Source organism: Rosa rugosa, chromosome 1, assembly GCF_958449725.1.
Source record: "Rosa rugosa chromosome 1, drRosRugo1.1, whole genome shotgun sequence".
NCBI lineage: Eukaryota > Viridiplantae > Streptophyta > Magnoliopsida > Rosales > Rosaceae > Rosa > Rosa rugosa.
Window position 1 is genome coordinate 12074005 of NC_084820.1, and position 17130 is coordinate 12091134.

The 17130-nt window shown below is 37.9% G+C and overlaps 1 protein-coding gene across 1 annotated transcript; it reads left to right on the forward strand.

Moving 5' to 3' along the window:
- Window positions 1-444: 444 nt before the first annotated feature.
- LOC133727318 (stemmadenine O-acetyltransferase-like) lies at window positions 445-3983 on the forward strand. The gene has a single exon (XM_062154911.1). It carries the CDS (start codon window positions 1805-1807, stop codon window positions 3473-3475), a length of 1671 nt encoding a protein of 556 aa, XP_062010895.1. The 5' UTR covers window positions 445-1804; the 3' UTR covers window positions 3476-3983.
- The last annotated feature ends 13147 nt before the right edge of the window (window positions 3984-17130 follow it).

The following is a 17130-nucleotide window of genomic DNA, read 5'->3' on the forward strand; positions in this document are numbered from 1 at the left end:
CAGAGGTGGGTTTCGTGGAGCTGGAAGAAGGAAGAAGAAAGAGATAAAAAAGAAGGAAAAAAAAAAAGAAGAGAAAAAAAAAACTGAGGGCATAATAGACATTTTGGTGTCAAATTAACGGCGTCATTGACGTCGTGTACTGATAGTGGGTTGAGTTTCAGATTTCGTGTACCGAAATGATTGGTTTGGAACTTTATGTATAAGAATTATTAGTGGCCTTTACTTGATGTATAGTTTGAGAAATTTTCCCAAGAATATAGGTATGAAAATATATTAATAGTCTGGAAAAGTTCAGACATTGTTTGGATGATTTTCCCAATTCTATATTAGTGTTTCATATTATATTATATTATCTTTGTAATTTGTCTCGGTATAAATGTAAAAATAAAAAAATAAAAAATACATGTTGTTTTAGGAAAACTGGAATTATGAGAGAATTGAGTCGTGCTTTCATTGATAATAGGGGCCTCTTTATATAGAGGATTACAAGCATAGAATTAGAGTTGTACATGGAAAGCTAATCGTACAATGATTGGATATCTACGAATATCTCCGAGAATATCTCTAACATAAACCCTGTTACAACTCGTACAATGATTGGATATCTATAAATATTACATGTGTTTGGGCCAGACACATATTCTGGATTTACTTGAACATTCCCCCTTGTGTCGCCCAAACGTGGTGCTCCTCTCGTTGTCTCGTCAAAAACCTTGCTGAGTAACAAAAACTCAGTGGGACAAAAATAACCTCGGTCGAAGGAGAAAAAGAGTACAACACACCCTTCACATTTCAAGACCATACATGTAGACATCTCCCCCTGATGTCTGCATCTCTTCCTGATGACTACGGTCATGGGAGTTCGGATAACTTCCGTAAATGATGCTACCAACCAGTGTTCTAAAAAACGCTCTAGGCGGCCGCCTAGGCCCTAGAAGGTGAGTGGCCGCCGCGATTAAAGGGTAATTGAGTATTTAACAGTAGTTACTAAAGTGAAAAACAAATCTAAACTTGAGTGACTAAAGTGATTTTTTTAAAAAATTGAGTGACCAAAGTGTCAATTGAGTCATAGTTGAATGATCAAAGTGATAATTTTTCTTTAAATTAATTACATATTAATTGACTTGAGAATTAGCTTATTTATAGTGTTTAGAATGCAACTACGCGCACAGAAATGCGTGTAATTAATTGTTGCATTTTTAATTAAGCGAGAAATTTATATTTTAATTTTTATGACAACTTTGAGTTATCGCCGATATCATTTAAGACCATGAACTAATTTTTGATACATAGTAGACCATAGCTAGTTAGAGATGGCAAATTGGCATCTGGGGGCTAAGAAGAGGATACTGTCCTAGCATTGGAGGTGGCTTTTACAACCCTATTTAGATTTTTAAGCGCGTCATGATCACTACTAATTACCAGGAACAAACTTTGGAAAAGTCTCCTAGCCTATTCATCCTCTTTTGCTTGCTTTGGGGCCTATGGGGTTCCTTGTGCATAGCTAATTGCCTAACTCATCATTCTTTTTTTTTTTCTGCATGGTGTTTTCATCCATAGGCGAACCCATCCATTTAGGGTCCAGCACAAAGCTATAATGTACATGAATTAATTTTTAGGTACATAGTGGACCACAGCCCTAGCCTGTTTAGATAGTCGTGAACACAAAGTCACAACTACTACCATTGTACCAAAAAAAAAAAAAAGTCAACTACCACCCAACCTAGAAAATTTTTCGGATCGAGTTTTAGTTCCACCCAAGTAGGAACTGAGAAAACAACGAAGAAAATTAACTAAGCCATCCATGGAAACCAGCTATACATTATTGCTCATTGATTTTTTTCAGTGGTCCATGATCACTAATTTTTCAGATTACATGATCACTAAACGATTACCATACCAGATTTATGCGTATATAAATTGGATCACTGTACGGCCGTTTGATAGGACTACACAGATACAACTTTCATTAGAAGATCGATATAGCTTCACCAAAATGACGCTTGAAGTGGAAGTAATCTCCAAGGAGATTATCAAACCATCTTCTCCGACCCCTGACCATCTTCGTTATTACCGGTTCTCCTCTGTGGATCAAACATTAATTCCCCCAATCTATATCTCTACGGTTCACTTTTTTGAATTCAACAGCGAGACGCAACCCAACATCACTGAAATATCCAACCACCTTAAGACGTCGTTAGCCGAGGTCTTAACCCTCTATTATCCCCTAGCAGGACGAGCCCATGACAACCTGCATATAGATTGCAACGACGAAGGTGTTCCCTTCCTTGTAGCTCACGTCAACAACTGCAAACTCTCCGATGTGCTTTGCAATCCTATCCCCGACGAACTCACTAAGTTGGTCGTATTTGAACTTGACGACGTTGATAATAAAATTCCCCTTGGTGTCCAGCTCAATGTCTTTGAATGTGGAGGGTTTGCTATTGGTCAATGCATTTCTCACAAGATTGCAGATGGGCTATCCATGCTCATGTTCAGTAGAGCTTGGGCTGCCACTGCCCGACGAGCCCTCGGAGATCACCAAGCCGAAATACAGCATCCGGAATTCATTTCCGCCACACTCTTCCCACCTAAGTTGTTTGTACAGCAGCCACCCTTTGGGGTCGCGAAGAATAAATTTGTGACAAAGAGGTTTGTGTTTGATGCCTCTAACATAGAGTACCTAAGAGCAAAATATGTGGGCACTACGATGAAGCGCCCATCACGTGTTGAAACCTTATCGGCTTTCATTTGGAGCCGATTTGTGCCCATTTTCAAGGATGATGGCATTCATGACCATCAGAAGTTTCACAGCGTCTTCCATGCTGTGAATTTGCGTCCCCGGTTTGATCCACCTCTGCCGCCACACTCAGTTGGAAATCTTATCAGTGTTGCATGTTCTACTCCTTCGTTGTTAAATACTGGAGAAGAATGCTATGGCCTCGCAAGGCAGATTCGAGAATCAATAAGCAAGATCGATAAGGACTATATCAAAAGGCTACAACAGGGTGCCAATGGTAACGTGGGTGCCGATGGTAACATGATCCTTAGCTATGGAGAAGAGAAGGTTACATTTATGTTCACTAGTTTGTGCAAATATCCTTTGTATGATAGCGACTTTGGTTGGGGAATACCATCATGGGTGTACGTGAGGGCGCCAGCACCCTACTTCAACAACGTACTAGTAATTTTTTCTGACACCAAAGACACCAATGGAATAGAGGCATATATTAACTCAACCAAGGAAGTCATGGCTAAACTGGAAAGTGACAGCGAGTTCCTCCAACGAGTGTGCCCGAGTTGGATTGGTTCTGGTTCAATCTTAACCAATCAACGAACCCCATTTGCAAATCTCCACAGCCGAAACCGACCGAGAATGATCAAGAGACCAAGTGCCTATGCCCCCCAACCCAAAGTAGTGACATGGGCGGCAAGTTCCGCTAAATTAGCTGTCAAGGTTTTAAAAAGGAAATAGGTGGCATTTCCATTAAGTTCCTCACTCAGTGCCATCACTGCCATGCGCGTATTGGTACCACAGCAAATAAAACAACATTATAGAGGTTTGTGTTTGAGATAACAAGTTGGGAAGGAAAAGTCTTGCTGAAACAAGTGTGGGATCTTAGATTTTGATTGAATATATGCTAGTTGTTTATTCATAATTAGAATAATATTTTGTGGATTTGATGATATATTGATGATACATCATGTTGTCAGGGTATCATTATATTCAAATGTCACTACTGTTAAAATAAAACAATTAATTACAAGCTGAGCCATTAATTTCTACCGTCTCAGGGTGGTAGAGGACATGCATTAATATGCATGCAACACATAACTAAATACTCTGGAAGAGGAGGAAAAAAAAAAAAAAAAGACATCTAGATCGATAAGTTATGAACACTAGGTTTCTCTATCTATTTGAGCCAAACTATTGTCTAGCTTGTAGCGTTCGGCTTCTCACTAACAAATCAATTAGAAATATATATATATATATATAAGTGCGGACGTCCTCTTTGGAACGCATCCGTGTATATATATATATATATATATATATATATATATATATATATATATATATATACACGGATGCGTTCCAAAGAGGACGTCCGCACTTTCGCTAAAGTGCGGACGACGGCGCTGCAGCCCAACTCAGGCCACGACGGCGCGGCGCGGCTTGCCGGAGGGAGGGCAGGGGTCGTGCGGAGGGGTCTGGGGTCGAGTGGAGTCGCCGGCGACTGGTTTTCCGGTGCTGCACAGAACCTGCAGTTGCAGGTGAGGTGGCTGCCCAGAAACCGGCAACCCCGACCTCCTCCGACCTTGAACGGTGCCCAGAAGCCGTCTGGGATGCTTCCGGCCTCCTTCCGGCCCGATTCGCGCCGCCGTCGACGCCTGAGCTGGGCTGCAGCGCCGGCGTCCGCACTTTAACGAAGTGCGGACGTCCGCTTCAGAACCCGACTGTATATATATATATATATATATGTGGTGGTGCTATTCACACACTCATCTTCTCTATTCACACACCCCCTCTATTTTTTTATTACTTTAATTCAATTTATTTTTACAAATTACCCTAATTCCCTCCCTTGCAGTTTTAATTTTTATTTATTTTTTTATTTGGCAAATCAATCATGAATCAATTATCATCTAAATTGCAAAGTTTGTCCTCATATGAGTAGGAGGGGTAAGACGCATGCTTTACTCCTTTGCATGTTGTTTGGGGTTCCAATATTGCATCTAGCTTATTAAGGTTTCTCATCTCTTATAGATTGGCAATGAGCCATTTTCACTGGAAATTTGGAAAATTTCTAGGTACAAAAAAAAATTAAAAAAATTGGAGTATAGTTCAAAATTAATTGAACAAGACTTATCTGAGGAGCTAGACAAATGCAGACACACGCATAATCAATGGTATGAAACTCTTAGTATAATGTATTTTAGATAACTGTATTGAAAGAACACTCACCCATAAATAAAAGTTCAACATTAGGCTGAAAAAAAATACTAGACTTGGAACATTATTTTTAGTATGTAACAAGTAGATCTTATGCAATAATATCTCAAATGTTTCAAAATAGCATCCAAAAAAAAATACAATAGCACTTCAGTCAAAAGATTGTTGTTACATAATGGCACTACGAATCTGCAACAAAACATAAACAAAAAGACAAAACACTCAATTTCCTTGATTACTTCCTCATCACTCAAAACTCAACTCGATCATGCTAAATCTAAAGAGAAATTAGGAAATTTGATACCAATTTGTCACACCCCAAACCTGGGGTATGACTTAAGGGGTTCTCAAGCAAGAGAAATTTAGAATAAGACCAAATTTAACACAATTTAAAGTGAAACCTTAAGGCAGGAACATATCAGCTTTGGAGATTTACTAAAAATTCATTTGTGCAGCAATGAACTTGAAATTTTTCAGAATCAAAGTAAACACATTAAGGTAGAGCAGGCTAAAATTTCATGCAGTTTGGAGTTTGGGAAGTAAGGCAAAAATTGAACACATAAGGGTTTACAATTTGGCGATGACTGACTTGCGAAATAAGGGTTTTGAAGTCCTCGTCTGGGGGAAAATAAGGGTTTAGAATTTAGCGATGATTGACTTGCAAAATAGAAAAAAAAAAAATCAGAATTGCAAGGGAAGGTAGTTAGGGTAATTTGCAAAAATAAATTGAATTAAAGTAATAGAAAAATATAGTGGATGTGTGAATAGAGAAAATGGGTGTGTGAATAGCACCACCCATATATATATATATACAGATCCTATCCAGAGCGAGGCCTCACTCTGAAATTAAAGTGCGAGGTTGGAGTTTAGGGTCACATTTCGGTCGCATATCCACATCTCAACCGTTCAGTTTTTATGTACTAATGTATAGATCTTCTCTGCAAAATTTCAGCTAAATTGATAATCGTTAAGGCATTGTAACTGCCTTAAAGCTAGTACGGTTCAGGTTTGACAGATTCAGTTCGTCCATTGGTTTAAGCGAGTTAGATACCTTAAAGATCATCAATTTGGCTGAAATTTTACAGAGATGATCTATACATTAGTACCGAAAAACTGAACGGTCGAGATGTGGATATGCGACCGAAAAGTGACCATAAACTCCAACCTCGCACTTTAATTTCAGAGCGAGGCCTCGCTCTGGATCAGATCTGATATATATATATACATATTTTATCCAGAGCGGAGCTCCACTTTGAAATTAACGTGTGAAGTTCGAGTTTTTGGTCACTTTTCGGTCTCATATCCACATCTCAACTATTCAGTTTTTAGGTACTAGTGTATAGATCATTTCTACAAATTTTCAGCCAAATTGATGATCGTTAAGGTATCTAACTCGCTTAAACCAATGGACGGACTGAATCTGTCAACCTGAACCGTACTAGCTTTAAGGCAATTATCAATGCCTTAACGATCATCATTTTGGCTGAAAATTTGCAAAGATGATCTATACACTAGTACCTAAAAACTGAACGGTCGAGATGACCGAAAAGTGACCCGAAACTAGAACTTCACACGTTAATTTCAAAGCGGAGTTCCATTCTGGATAGAATCTATATATATATATATATATATATATATATATATATATATATATATATATATATATCTCAATAGGACCTCCTTAACCTTGAAAAGTGAGCATGTTTTTATTTTTAGCTTATAGTTTAATAATCCAAACCATTCATCCTCTAGTTACATACACAAACATGAAACCTACAAAAACTTAGCCAAATCGAAAAACGTTTAATCATTTGATTAGCACAATATTAATTTTAATTTTATCTAAATGACCACATTTGTTTACACAATTTTGAATGACCAAATGATTATGGATTTGGTTGATTTTTTGTAAACACAATTCTTGCATAGGAATCTAAAAGATCAACAGTTGAGATCATTAAATTAGGTCACATACTAGTGTAAAAATAGTGAAAATTCTCAGATTCTTAGTAAATTTTATGCATGTATATTATTATAGAAATTATTGATGCATGAATAATGTGTTTTTGATTTTCCTATGAGTTACCATTTGATGAACTGAGAGTGAGAGGAGCGTAATGACTTCCTTGGGCTTTGATTTCCTAAACCGCTAGGGGACGTTTGTTATATGGGATTGAATGAGATTGGACTAGCTTATCTCATATAAACAGACTTATCCCGTGTTTGGCATCACCCAGGACTCCATTAAATGAAACCATGGAGTCCCAAAAACAGATTCAACACCTCCTTCCATAGTGAGCCAAAAAATCATCGGACTGTGGAAGCTGCGTTCTTCACTTCAGCCTTGCCTTCTCCACAACCTTCACTCGTTTTAAAATTAAGCACAAAGACCTCATTCCTAGCCCCAATATTCATAATTGAATCAAAATTAGCCTAAAGAAACCCGAAACTTCCACCACAGATACACCCGACGGTGGCTGAAACACCCAGAAACCAATTCTTCCAAAACATAATCAAATTTGAAAATCATGTAAACTAGCATGTAGAACATGAAGAGTAGATCAACTTTCATACCTCATGCACCTCAATATATCGTCGGAGCTGCCGGAATTTGTAGAGGTTTTGCTGGAGACTTCGGCTTAATTCTCTCTCCACACCCACCAATCAAACCAACTGAGGCTAGAGGCACGTCGACGACTACAAGACGGATCGAACCCGACCAGTGCGCTGGCCGGAGGTGGCCTGACGGTGGAGTTCTGACCAGGTCATTGTTTGGAGCTTCGCTGGTTTTGTAGGTTGGTGGTGTTGATGGTTTTAGTTCTATAAGTAATCCTGCTGGCACCAAACGTGGGTCAAGGCATTCTATAGCATTAGCCAGGTTTGAGGAGCTGCGACTCTGACGGGGTAACACAATCCCCCTAAGAAATGCACCCTAAAGGGACTGTATGGACTAAATAGTATTTGACATCCTTTAAGGTGATACGACGTAAGTGAACACTCTCTATTACACTCTCCTAGCATATTCATCCTCTTTTGCTTGCTTTGGGGCCTATGGGGTTCCTTGTGCATAGCTTACTGCCTAACTCATCATTCATTTCTTATGTATAGTGTTTCCATCCATAGGCGAACTCTGCCGATCTATTTAGGGTCCAACACAGGGCTATAATGTAAATGAATTAATTTTTAGGTACATAGTGGACCACAACCCTAGACTGTTTAGATTTATACCCACGAAATGAACACAAAGTCACAACTACCATTGTACAAAAAGAAAAAAGTCACAACTAGCACCCCCTAGAAAGTTTTTCGGATCAAGTTCCAGTTCCACCTACCCCCGTAGCAACTGAGAAAACAGTGAAGAAAATTAACAAAGCCATCCATGGAAACCAGCTATACATTATTGCTCATTGACTTTTTCAGTGGTCCGTCATCACTAATTTTTCAGATTACATGATCACTAAGGGTGTGTCCTGTAACGTTTTATGAAACTATTTTTGTAATACTGGATTGTAGAATGAAAACAGAGAATTAAACTACAAGTTTTTAAGATGTAAATACATGTTCGGCACAAGTATTTCAAAAGGGCAATGATATAGGGCCTCAATGAGGCCTAAGATTTGTGGCCTCAAATCCTAGGTGTCATGTCATGTAAGCAAATTCAAATTTTATTTTCAATTCCACATAATAAATCTTGTCACATCATACTATTGCAACACCAACTTTACCCTTTTAAATTTCCTTTTAGATATTAGGGGATGAATCAATTACATTAAAGAATTAAATTAGGTGAAGAAAAAAAAAGATAAGCTATTAATTATGTATTCATTTAAGAGATATGTCTATAAATTCTTTGACAATTATTTTTCTTCATTTAATTAAATTCTTTCCTATAATTTTTCTTTCCAAATAGCATCAATATAGTCAAGAAATAGGCATTAACTTTTCTTTTCAAATATTGATTAATTTCCTCCAAAAAAATAGCATTAATAAATTGAATTTGAAAAATACATATGTCCAAATTAAGAGGTAAGAAAAAATTTCATCGATTAATTATCATCTACAAATCTAAATATAAGGAAAAAAAACAAACAAAAATAATAATAAACTCAAAATATAACATGTAAACCCTAGCTACATATAGAGAAGAAAAAAAAATTAACATAAGAATACATATAATCATATGAATATGTACTTTTCACATTATACTTTCAAAATTTACAAGAACCCAACAAAGGTTGAATTCATATACATGTGTTATGCAAATCTATTGATCGAGTGTATGTGCAAATCTATTGACTGAATTACATGAATTTTTTTTCCATTCTTGATTGAAGAAAAAAATTGTTGTTTAAATCTAAGCATGAGAGTAATGAAAAGAAAAAATGAAAAAAAAAAACCAAAATAATTTTTGTTTAGAAGAAAGCCAAAGTAACTTAGATTCATTAGATTTTGGAAGGATAAGATTGTCTTTTTCTCAAGAATTACATGTCATGATATGACAAATTAGTGATGTGTGTAGGTGACATGGCATGACACCTAAGATTGAGGCCACAAATCTTAGGCCTCATTGAGGCCACAAATCATTTTCCTATTTCAAAATTTGAAATATTAAAAACATATATATCATTTCAAAAAAAAAATCTGTAGCACTCAGTTTATACAATCTGAAACTCTATTTTTTTTTCTTCAAAGAGAAAAAATCATTTTTAGTTTTTCCTTCGTAATCATGAAATATTGACTATTTTGTTTGTATTGATCATGAATCCTTTATTGGTTGTTAGGAGAAAAGAAACAGAGTATTGTGAAGGAGATTGAACAAGAAAAACCAAATCCCTCAATTTTGTTTATAAAATATAGGGCTAAATACAAATTATTACCCTGTGGTTTAGATCCAAAATCAATTCAGTCCCTGAACTTCTAATTTCATCAAAAACACCCCTGCACTTTCAATTTTGATCTAATAGGTCCAATTTGTTAGTTTTCCGACAATTGAGTTATTTAACTTGTTAATGTGGATCATATATGGCCTATATTTTATGATGTGGTGTCAAGGTGGTCTGCATTGTCAATTTAGGAGTGAGTCCTACTATTAAAAATAAATAGTTTTTCAACAAATAATCCAACTATTTGAAAGAATATTAACGAATTGGACCTATTAGATCAAAATTGAAAGTGCAGGGGTGTTTTTGATGAAATTAGAAGTCCAGTGACTGAATTGATTTTGGACCTAAACCACAGGGTACTAACTAGTATTTAGCCCTAAAATATATATCATATGAAATTGCAAGCTCCTGAATCTTTAGTTCAAAAAGATAATTCAATCAAATGTCTCAACCTTAATTGTTAATTCCTCTAACCCATGAGATAATCCAATTATATTGAAGCATAAAATGCCGAAGCTTTCACCCTAAATCATCCATATAAATTAGATGACACATGAAAGAGGGATTTTCTAAAGGGGAAATGATCATTTACCCAATTTTAGCTTAAAAATTGCCCACTTACCCAAACACTGTAAGAGATTATTTCCCTACTACCCAATTAAGTATTTTTTTTATTCTTTTTTATTTATTTTTGGGACAATTTTTCCCTCTTCTTCTTTGTCACTTAGTGAGAGAAGTCATCGGAGACCTTGCCGGACTCCGGTGACCAGTGGCCGGCTGGGGACTCTGGTGACCGGTGACCGGAATCCCTAATCCGGCTACCGGACCGATGACCGGATTCCGGAGTCTGATTTTATTACCCTCCAATAATACCCAGTAATCATATTATTGTCCCTCAATAATTAGTGAAAAATGAAGATGTTTTGAATTTTGAAAGCTTTCGGAGGTTTATCCAAATAAATAATTTTATTATTGCCCCAATAAACATTTTATTGCCCCTCAGTAATCTTATTATTGCCTTCCAATAATCTTATTATTGCCCTATAATAATCATATTAATCTTATTATTGCCCTCTAATAATCATATTATTGCCCTCAAGTGAATTGCATAAACTCCCAAAACCAAAATGAATACACTACAATTATGTTCAATTGTACACGTTCACTTTATTTTTTTTCTTTTTTTCCCTTCCCCATTCCGGAAGCTCACAGTATACCAAAAAAAAAAGTGCTTTGGGCATCCACCGGAGTGTGAGGCCGGCTCAGCAACCAGCTCCGCGACACCTGCTGCTCAGATCTGGCGCGATCCTGTTGCAGCGCTGGGCGAGGTGGGGGGTGCCGCTAGGAGGGAAGCGAGGGGAGGAGGGTCAGACTACCAACGCCAAGCCGGAGTGCCGACGCTCTGGTTCTGAAGATGATGATGGGCTCTTTTCGGAGAAGCCATGGGTTTGAGAGAGAGAGAAAGAGAGAGATCAGAGAATGGGGATGAGAGAGAAAGAGCAGATCAGGGAGAGAGAGAGAGGTCAGAGAATGGGGATGAGAGAGAAAGAGCAGATCAGGGAGAGAGAGAGAGGTCAGAGAATGGGGGATGAGAGAGAAAGAGCAGATCGGGGGGAGAGAGAGAGGTCGGAGAATGGGGGATGAGAGAGAAATAGCAGATCGGGGAGAGTGGAGAGAGACAAGGAGATGCACATGTAATTAATTAATTGAGTTAAGGGCAAAACTGTCATCAAATATTAAATTGGGTAAATGGGAGTAAAAAACTCTTAGTGGAGTAAGTGAGAGTATATTGACCCAAATTTGGGTAAGTGGTCACGGCCCCATTTTCTAAATCCTTCATTCTTCTCCACTGCATGATTCTGCAAATTTCAATTGATTGAAAAAGACGGGGAAGAAGAAAGTTAAAACAGCAGATAAAGTATATGAGATCATGAGAAGAGAGGATAAGTCTCAATGGAAATTTGTGGGAGAGAAAGAGAGAAAGATCGAAAAAGAGGAGAAGAGTTTGTGGATCTATGTGCTTAAAAGTAAAAAATAAAAATAAATCACTTTCTCTAATTGCAGGGCGGGTTGTTTTCAGGAAACAAGGAAAACGTCAAAAAGTCATTTCCCATATTTATTCATAGTTCCTAAATTGTTTCCTAAAATTTGTTTTCCCTGTTTTTCAAATTTAATGCACCGAACGCAAATTACATAAGTTTTTAAATTCGTAAAATAAAAAACAGTATCACAAAATGATACCGAACGGGCCTTAAATGATTACTTTACCAAATTATGCGTATATAAATTGGATCGATGTTGGACAGTTTGATAGGACTACGCAGATACAACTTTCATTAGAAGATCGATATATCCTAACCAAAATGACGCTTAAAGTGGAACTAATCTCCAAGGAGATTATCCAACCATCTTCTCCGATCCGACCCCTGACCATCTTCGTTATTACCGGTTCTCCTCTATAGATCAAACATTAATTCCCCCAGTCTATAGCTCCACGGTTCACTTTTTTGAATTCAACGGCGAGACGCAACCCAACATCACTGAAATATCCAACCACCTTAAGACGTCGTTAGCCGAGGTCTTAACCCTCTATTATCCCCTAGCAGGACGAGCCCATGACAACCTGCATATAGATTGCAACGACGAAGGTGTTCCCTTCCTTGTAGCTCACGTCAACAACTGCAAACTCTCCGATGTGCTTCGCAATCCTATCCCTGATGAACTCACTAAGGTGGTCGTATTTGAACTTGACGACGTTGATAATAAAATTCCCCTTGGTGTCCAGCTCAACGTCTTTGAATGTGGAGGGTTTGCTATTGGTCAATGCATTTCTCACAAGATTGCAGATGGGCTATCCATGCTCTGATGCTCATGCATTTCTCACAAAATATTACCGCAATGAAAGTTCATAACAATAATTAAAAAGAACACCTTGCGAACTATTTACTTCATGAGATTATCTAATTCGTACTCAGGATCCAAAGAGGAAAACATTTCATCAACATCTTTGATAGCCATAGTAGCTCTATGCACCATTATCCAATTCGTAGACTGCGAAAAAAGGCTAAAATTTCTCAACAACTCTCCTCAGTTCCACACCAAACAGACCAAAAGCAGTAAATTAAACACTAAAATTTGAAAATTGCTCAGTTTTCTATTGGCTGGTCAGATTTCCAAGAGAAAAAAAATGACGAAAATAGAAAGGATCAGACCTTGCATTGTTCGTCTCTGGTATTAGCTAGGAGGGAGTCTTCTAGACCAGTTTTGAGAGCTTCAACTGATTTGTACCTGATAGGAGAGTGAAACAAATAGTTGAGAGGTAAGTTTTAAACCACATTATTTAAGCATAACATTTCCATGCATTTTTTACATAGGGCTGGCCTGGAGAACCGTAAAACCGAAGGAACCGCACCGAAAAACCCGGTTCGATTCGGTTTTACGGCATATGTATTTACATTTTTTTCGGTTCAGTCTCTGGTGAAGTCTTCTCGGTTCGGTTCCGGTTCTTGTTTTTAAAACCCCATTGGAACCGAAATATAGATGTCAGTGTATAAGTGGATATTAGGGCCGAGCTTATTTCTGTAAAATAGACCCCTTCTCATGTGATCAAGCGTCAAGTTAGTATTCCAAATCCGATTAGACTAACTCCTATCCATTTGATCAAAACCCTAAAAACATTGCGTTAGTCTTCTCTAGTTCTCTCTAACGCTCACTCTCTCTGTCTCCATTCTCCAACCCCAATTCTTATGATCAAAACCCAGACGAGCAAGACGATAGCCCTCAAAGTCTGGAACCCAGAAACATCGCGTCTTCGATTTGTGCTGGGCTGTTAGCCATCTGCGATTTGGTTGATGCAGCCCCGTCTTCGACCTCCGTCAATGTAAGCTTTCATCACTGGTTGTGTTTCATCACTGCTTTCTTTCTAAATGTTCTGATTTTGTTCAGTGCATTGCAATATCATTCTATTCTTCTTTTTTTTCCTTGCAAAAAAATGACTCATTCCAGCTTTCTAATGTCTCCTCATAATGAACTCAGAAGAATTGATTCAAATCAAGGTGGATTTAAGATCTTGCTAGCTGTAGTACATGAAATTGCAACATGCCACCCATTAAGAAATCCAATATGTGTTACAAAATCATTATTTGTTTGTTTTTAAGTCATGATCGAAATTTATGTACTGTATTGCTATAGAGGGGAGCCAATCCATGATGATGCATTTTATTTACCACAATAGAATTTGATATTCATTTTGTGTGGGATTGATTGGACTGTGTGGGATGGATGGTTTGAGAATTGGGAACTATCCATTTTTGTATTTACTATGCATTTGAGGTGAACTGGTAAATGGGTTTTCTTTTGCTTGCTCTGTTTGCTCAGTTTTGTTGTTTGTTAACTGTTAACGAAAAAAAGATATTGCTTCTGTTTTGAGGCCATGAAATATTGCTTAACAAATTTGCTTGGTGTCTTCATTTCAGGCCAGGAAATATTGAGGTTGTACATACGCTTGCAACTTGCTGCCTTTGAGATCTACTTCCATGTCCGAAACATCTGCTAGCTCCTCTAACCCATCTGCTTCCAGTGACGAACCATCCGCTTCCAATGACATTGTAGTTGCAAGCAACAACCCCGCGGCAGAACAAGTAGCAGCTGCTCCAAAATCGACGAAAGCAACGAAAGCTTCTACTGCACAGAGCTCTGCTGCCAAGAGAAAAAGAGGAGAGAAGAAGAAAGGCAAGCAGAGGTCGGACGTATGGGATCACTTCACGAAGGAGGGATCATCCTTTAATTGAGACTATCGATGGAGTGGAGAAAGTGGTTGGCCATACTAAGAGAGCTCAATGTAAGTACTGTCCGACTCATTTGGCATGCAATTCATATGAAAATGGTACATCTTCTCTTAGGAAACACATTGAGATAGTGTGTAAGGGATACCCTGGTAGAGTTAATGTAGAATCCGGCCAACATGTTTTGACTAGTGATGGTAGAAGAGGTCAGAGTACTTTGGTTAGTGTGAATTGGTCACAAGATAATTGTGTGGAAGTTGCAACTCATATGATAGTTGTCGATGAACTTGCATTTAGTTTCATTGAAAAACCTGGTTTTAGGTGTTTTTGCAGTGTTGCTGTGCGCTTGTTTAAAGTTCCATGTAGGAAAGTCATAGTCAAAACCTTTCTAGGCATGTATGATGCCAAGAAGGAGGAGTTGAGGAGGGAATTGAAGTCTCACTGTGTGTGTTTGACAACGGACACTTGGACTTCTTGCCAGAATATAAACTACATGGTAATTACTGCCCATTTTATTGATCGGGGATGGCAGATGCACAAAAGAGTGCTTGCTTTTTGTGTGGTTCCAAACCACCAAGGTGTAACCATAGGAAAAATCTTAGAGAAGTGTTTGATTGATTGGTCAATAGATAAGGTTTTAACAATTTCTGTTGACAATGCCTCTGCCAATAAGCATGCCATTGATTACCTTAGGAAAAAAAATGTGCAATTGAGACATAAAACCGATTTGTGGAGGTAAGTTTATGCATGTGAGATGTTTGGCTCACATTGTAAACCTAATTGTGAGGAGTGGACTGAATATGATGGAGAGGTCAATGGCTAGCATAAGGAATGTTGTGAGATACGTTAGAAGTTTGGGTGCAAGGTTAGATGAATTTAAAAGCTGTGTAGAGCAGGAGAAAGTTGAATGCAATAAAATTTGCATCTTAGATGTTCCAACAAGGTGGAATTCCACCTTTCTTATGTTGGACACAGCTTTGGAGTTAAAAAAAGCATTTGAAAGATTGAAGGATGAGGAGGATTCAAGGTACAAAAGCTACTTTGATGAAGATGAGGAAGTTGAAGATGATGATGAAACTGAAAATCAGAGTAAGAAGAAAGTGCATGTAAAAAGGGTAGGGCCACCAAGTGATGCAGATTGGGACAATGCAGCAGTTTTTGTGAAGTTCTTGAAAGTCTTCTACGATGTGACCCTTAATGTTAGTGCTTCACTTACCCCCACTGCACACAAGGCATTCCATGATATTGTTACTATTGAAGCAAAGCTTGAAGATCTCAGTTCTATTGGGGTAGGGCCTGATTCAAGTGAAGCAGAAAACGTCTTGTACAACATGGCAGTGAAGATGAAGGCCAAATATTCGAAGTATTTTGGGAACTTAGATGACCTGAACCAACTCTTCCTAGTTGCTTTGGTCTTAGATCCTAGGTATAAATTGAGAAACATTAGTTGGTTGTGTGAAACAATGTTGAATTTGTGTGATTGGGAGATCAAGAAGAAATGTGATGAAGTAAAGCAGCTTGTGGTAGACTTGTGTGACTTTTATGGGCAGTCTAATGGTCCAAATAGTGGACAGACCAAGACCAAAGGTAAAGGTCCAAGTACTAGTGAAACAGCTACTAGTAAGACTAGAAGTCAAGCAAGGATTCTTAGTGGGAAGAGGGTTGTTATGCAAGAAGACTGGAATAGGCAGCTTGAACAGAATAACGATGTTGTGGTGGGACATGAAGTTGATAGATATTTGCTGGACCCTATAGAAAAACCTGCTGAAAATGATGATTGGAAGATTTTGGATTGGTGGAAGCTGAATGGAGGTAAATATCCCAACTTGCAATCATTGGCTAGAGATATATTAGCCATACAAGTGTCTACAGTTGCGAGTGAGTCAAGTTTCAGCACTGGGAGAAGGGTAATAGATCCATACATAAGCTCTTTAAACACATTGAAGTACATTCCAACTATGCCATACAAGTGTCTACAAATTTGGTTGAAGGCTGATGCTATTATGGGGTTGGAGTACATTCCAACTATGGAGGAAATGGAGTCATATGAACAGATTGAAGCTGGTATGTATTTTTGATGTTTTTAGTTTACTGTTTTTGAATCTGGTACAACAACTTTGGGCAATTTATATGAGATTGATTGTTTTGAGTTTTGACATCGTGCAGACCATGAAAAAGAGGATAGAGAGAAAGCTGAGAAGGCCAAGAACACTATTGCTGCTGCATCTGCCCCAAGTGGCAAAACAACCAAGAGTTCTGAGGCTTTGGCTTCTGCCCCTACAACCAAGAAGAAAAGGCATAAAAATGATGCAATTCATCAACAATCAATGATGCATAAATGTCTGAACATTTTTGCTTCATTTGAGGTTCAATTTTTTTTTAAATTATCCTAATATCATTGATTGCAGATTTGTTATTTTGTATGTAGATTTGGTATTGAATCTATTGATGGAAGGCTGGAAGCCTTGTTGCATTGATGAAGAGGAAGCCATGCTGAAAATATGTTTGATCG

Bases quoted from the DNA above. Each gene is read 5' to 3' on its own strand.
- LOC133727318 (XM_062154911.1), top strand. From the start codon at position 1,805: ATGGAAACCAGCTATACATTATTGCTCATTGATTTTTTTCAGTGGTCC.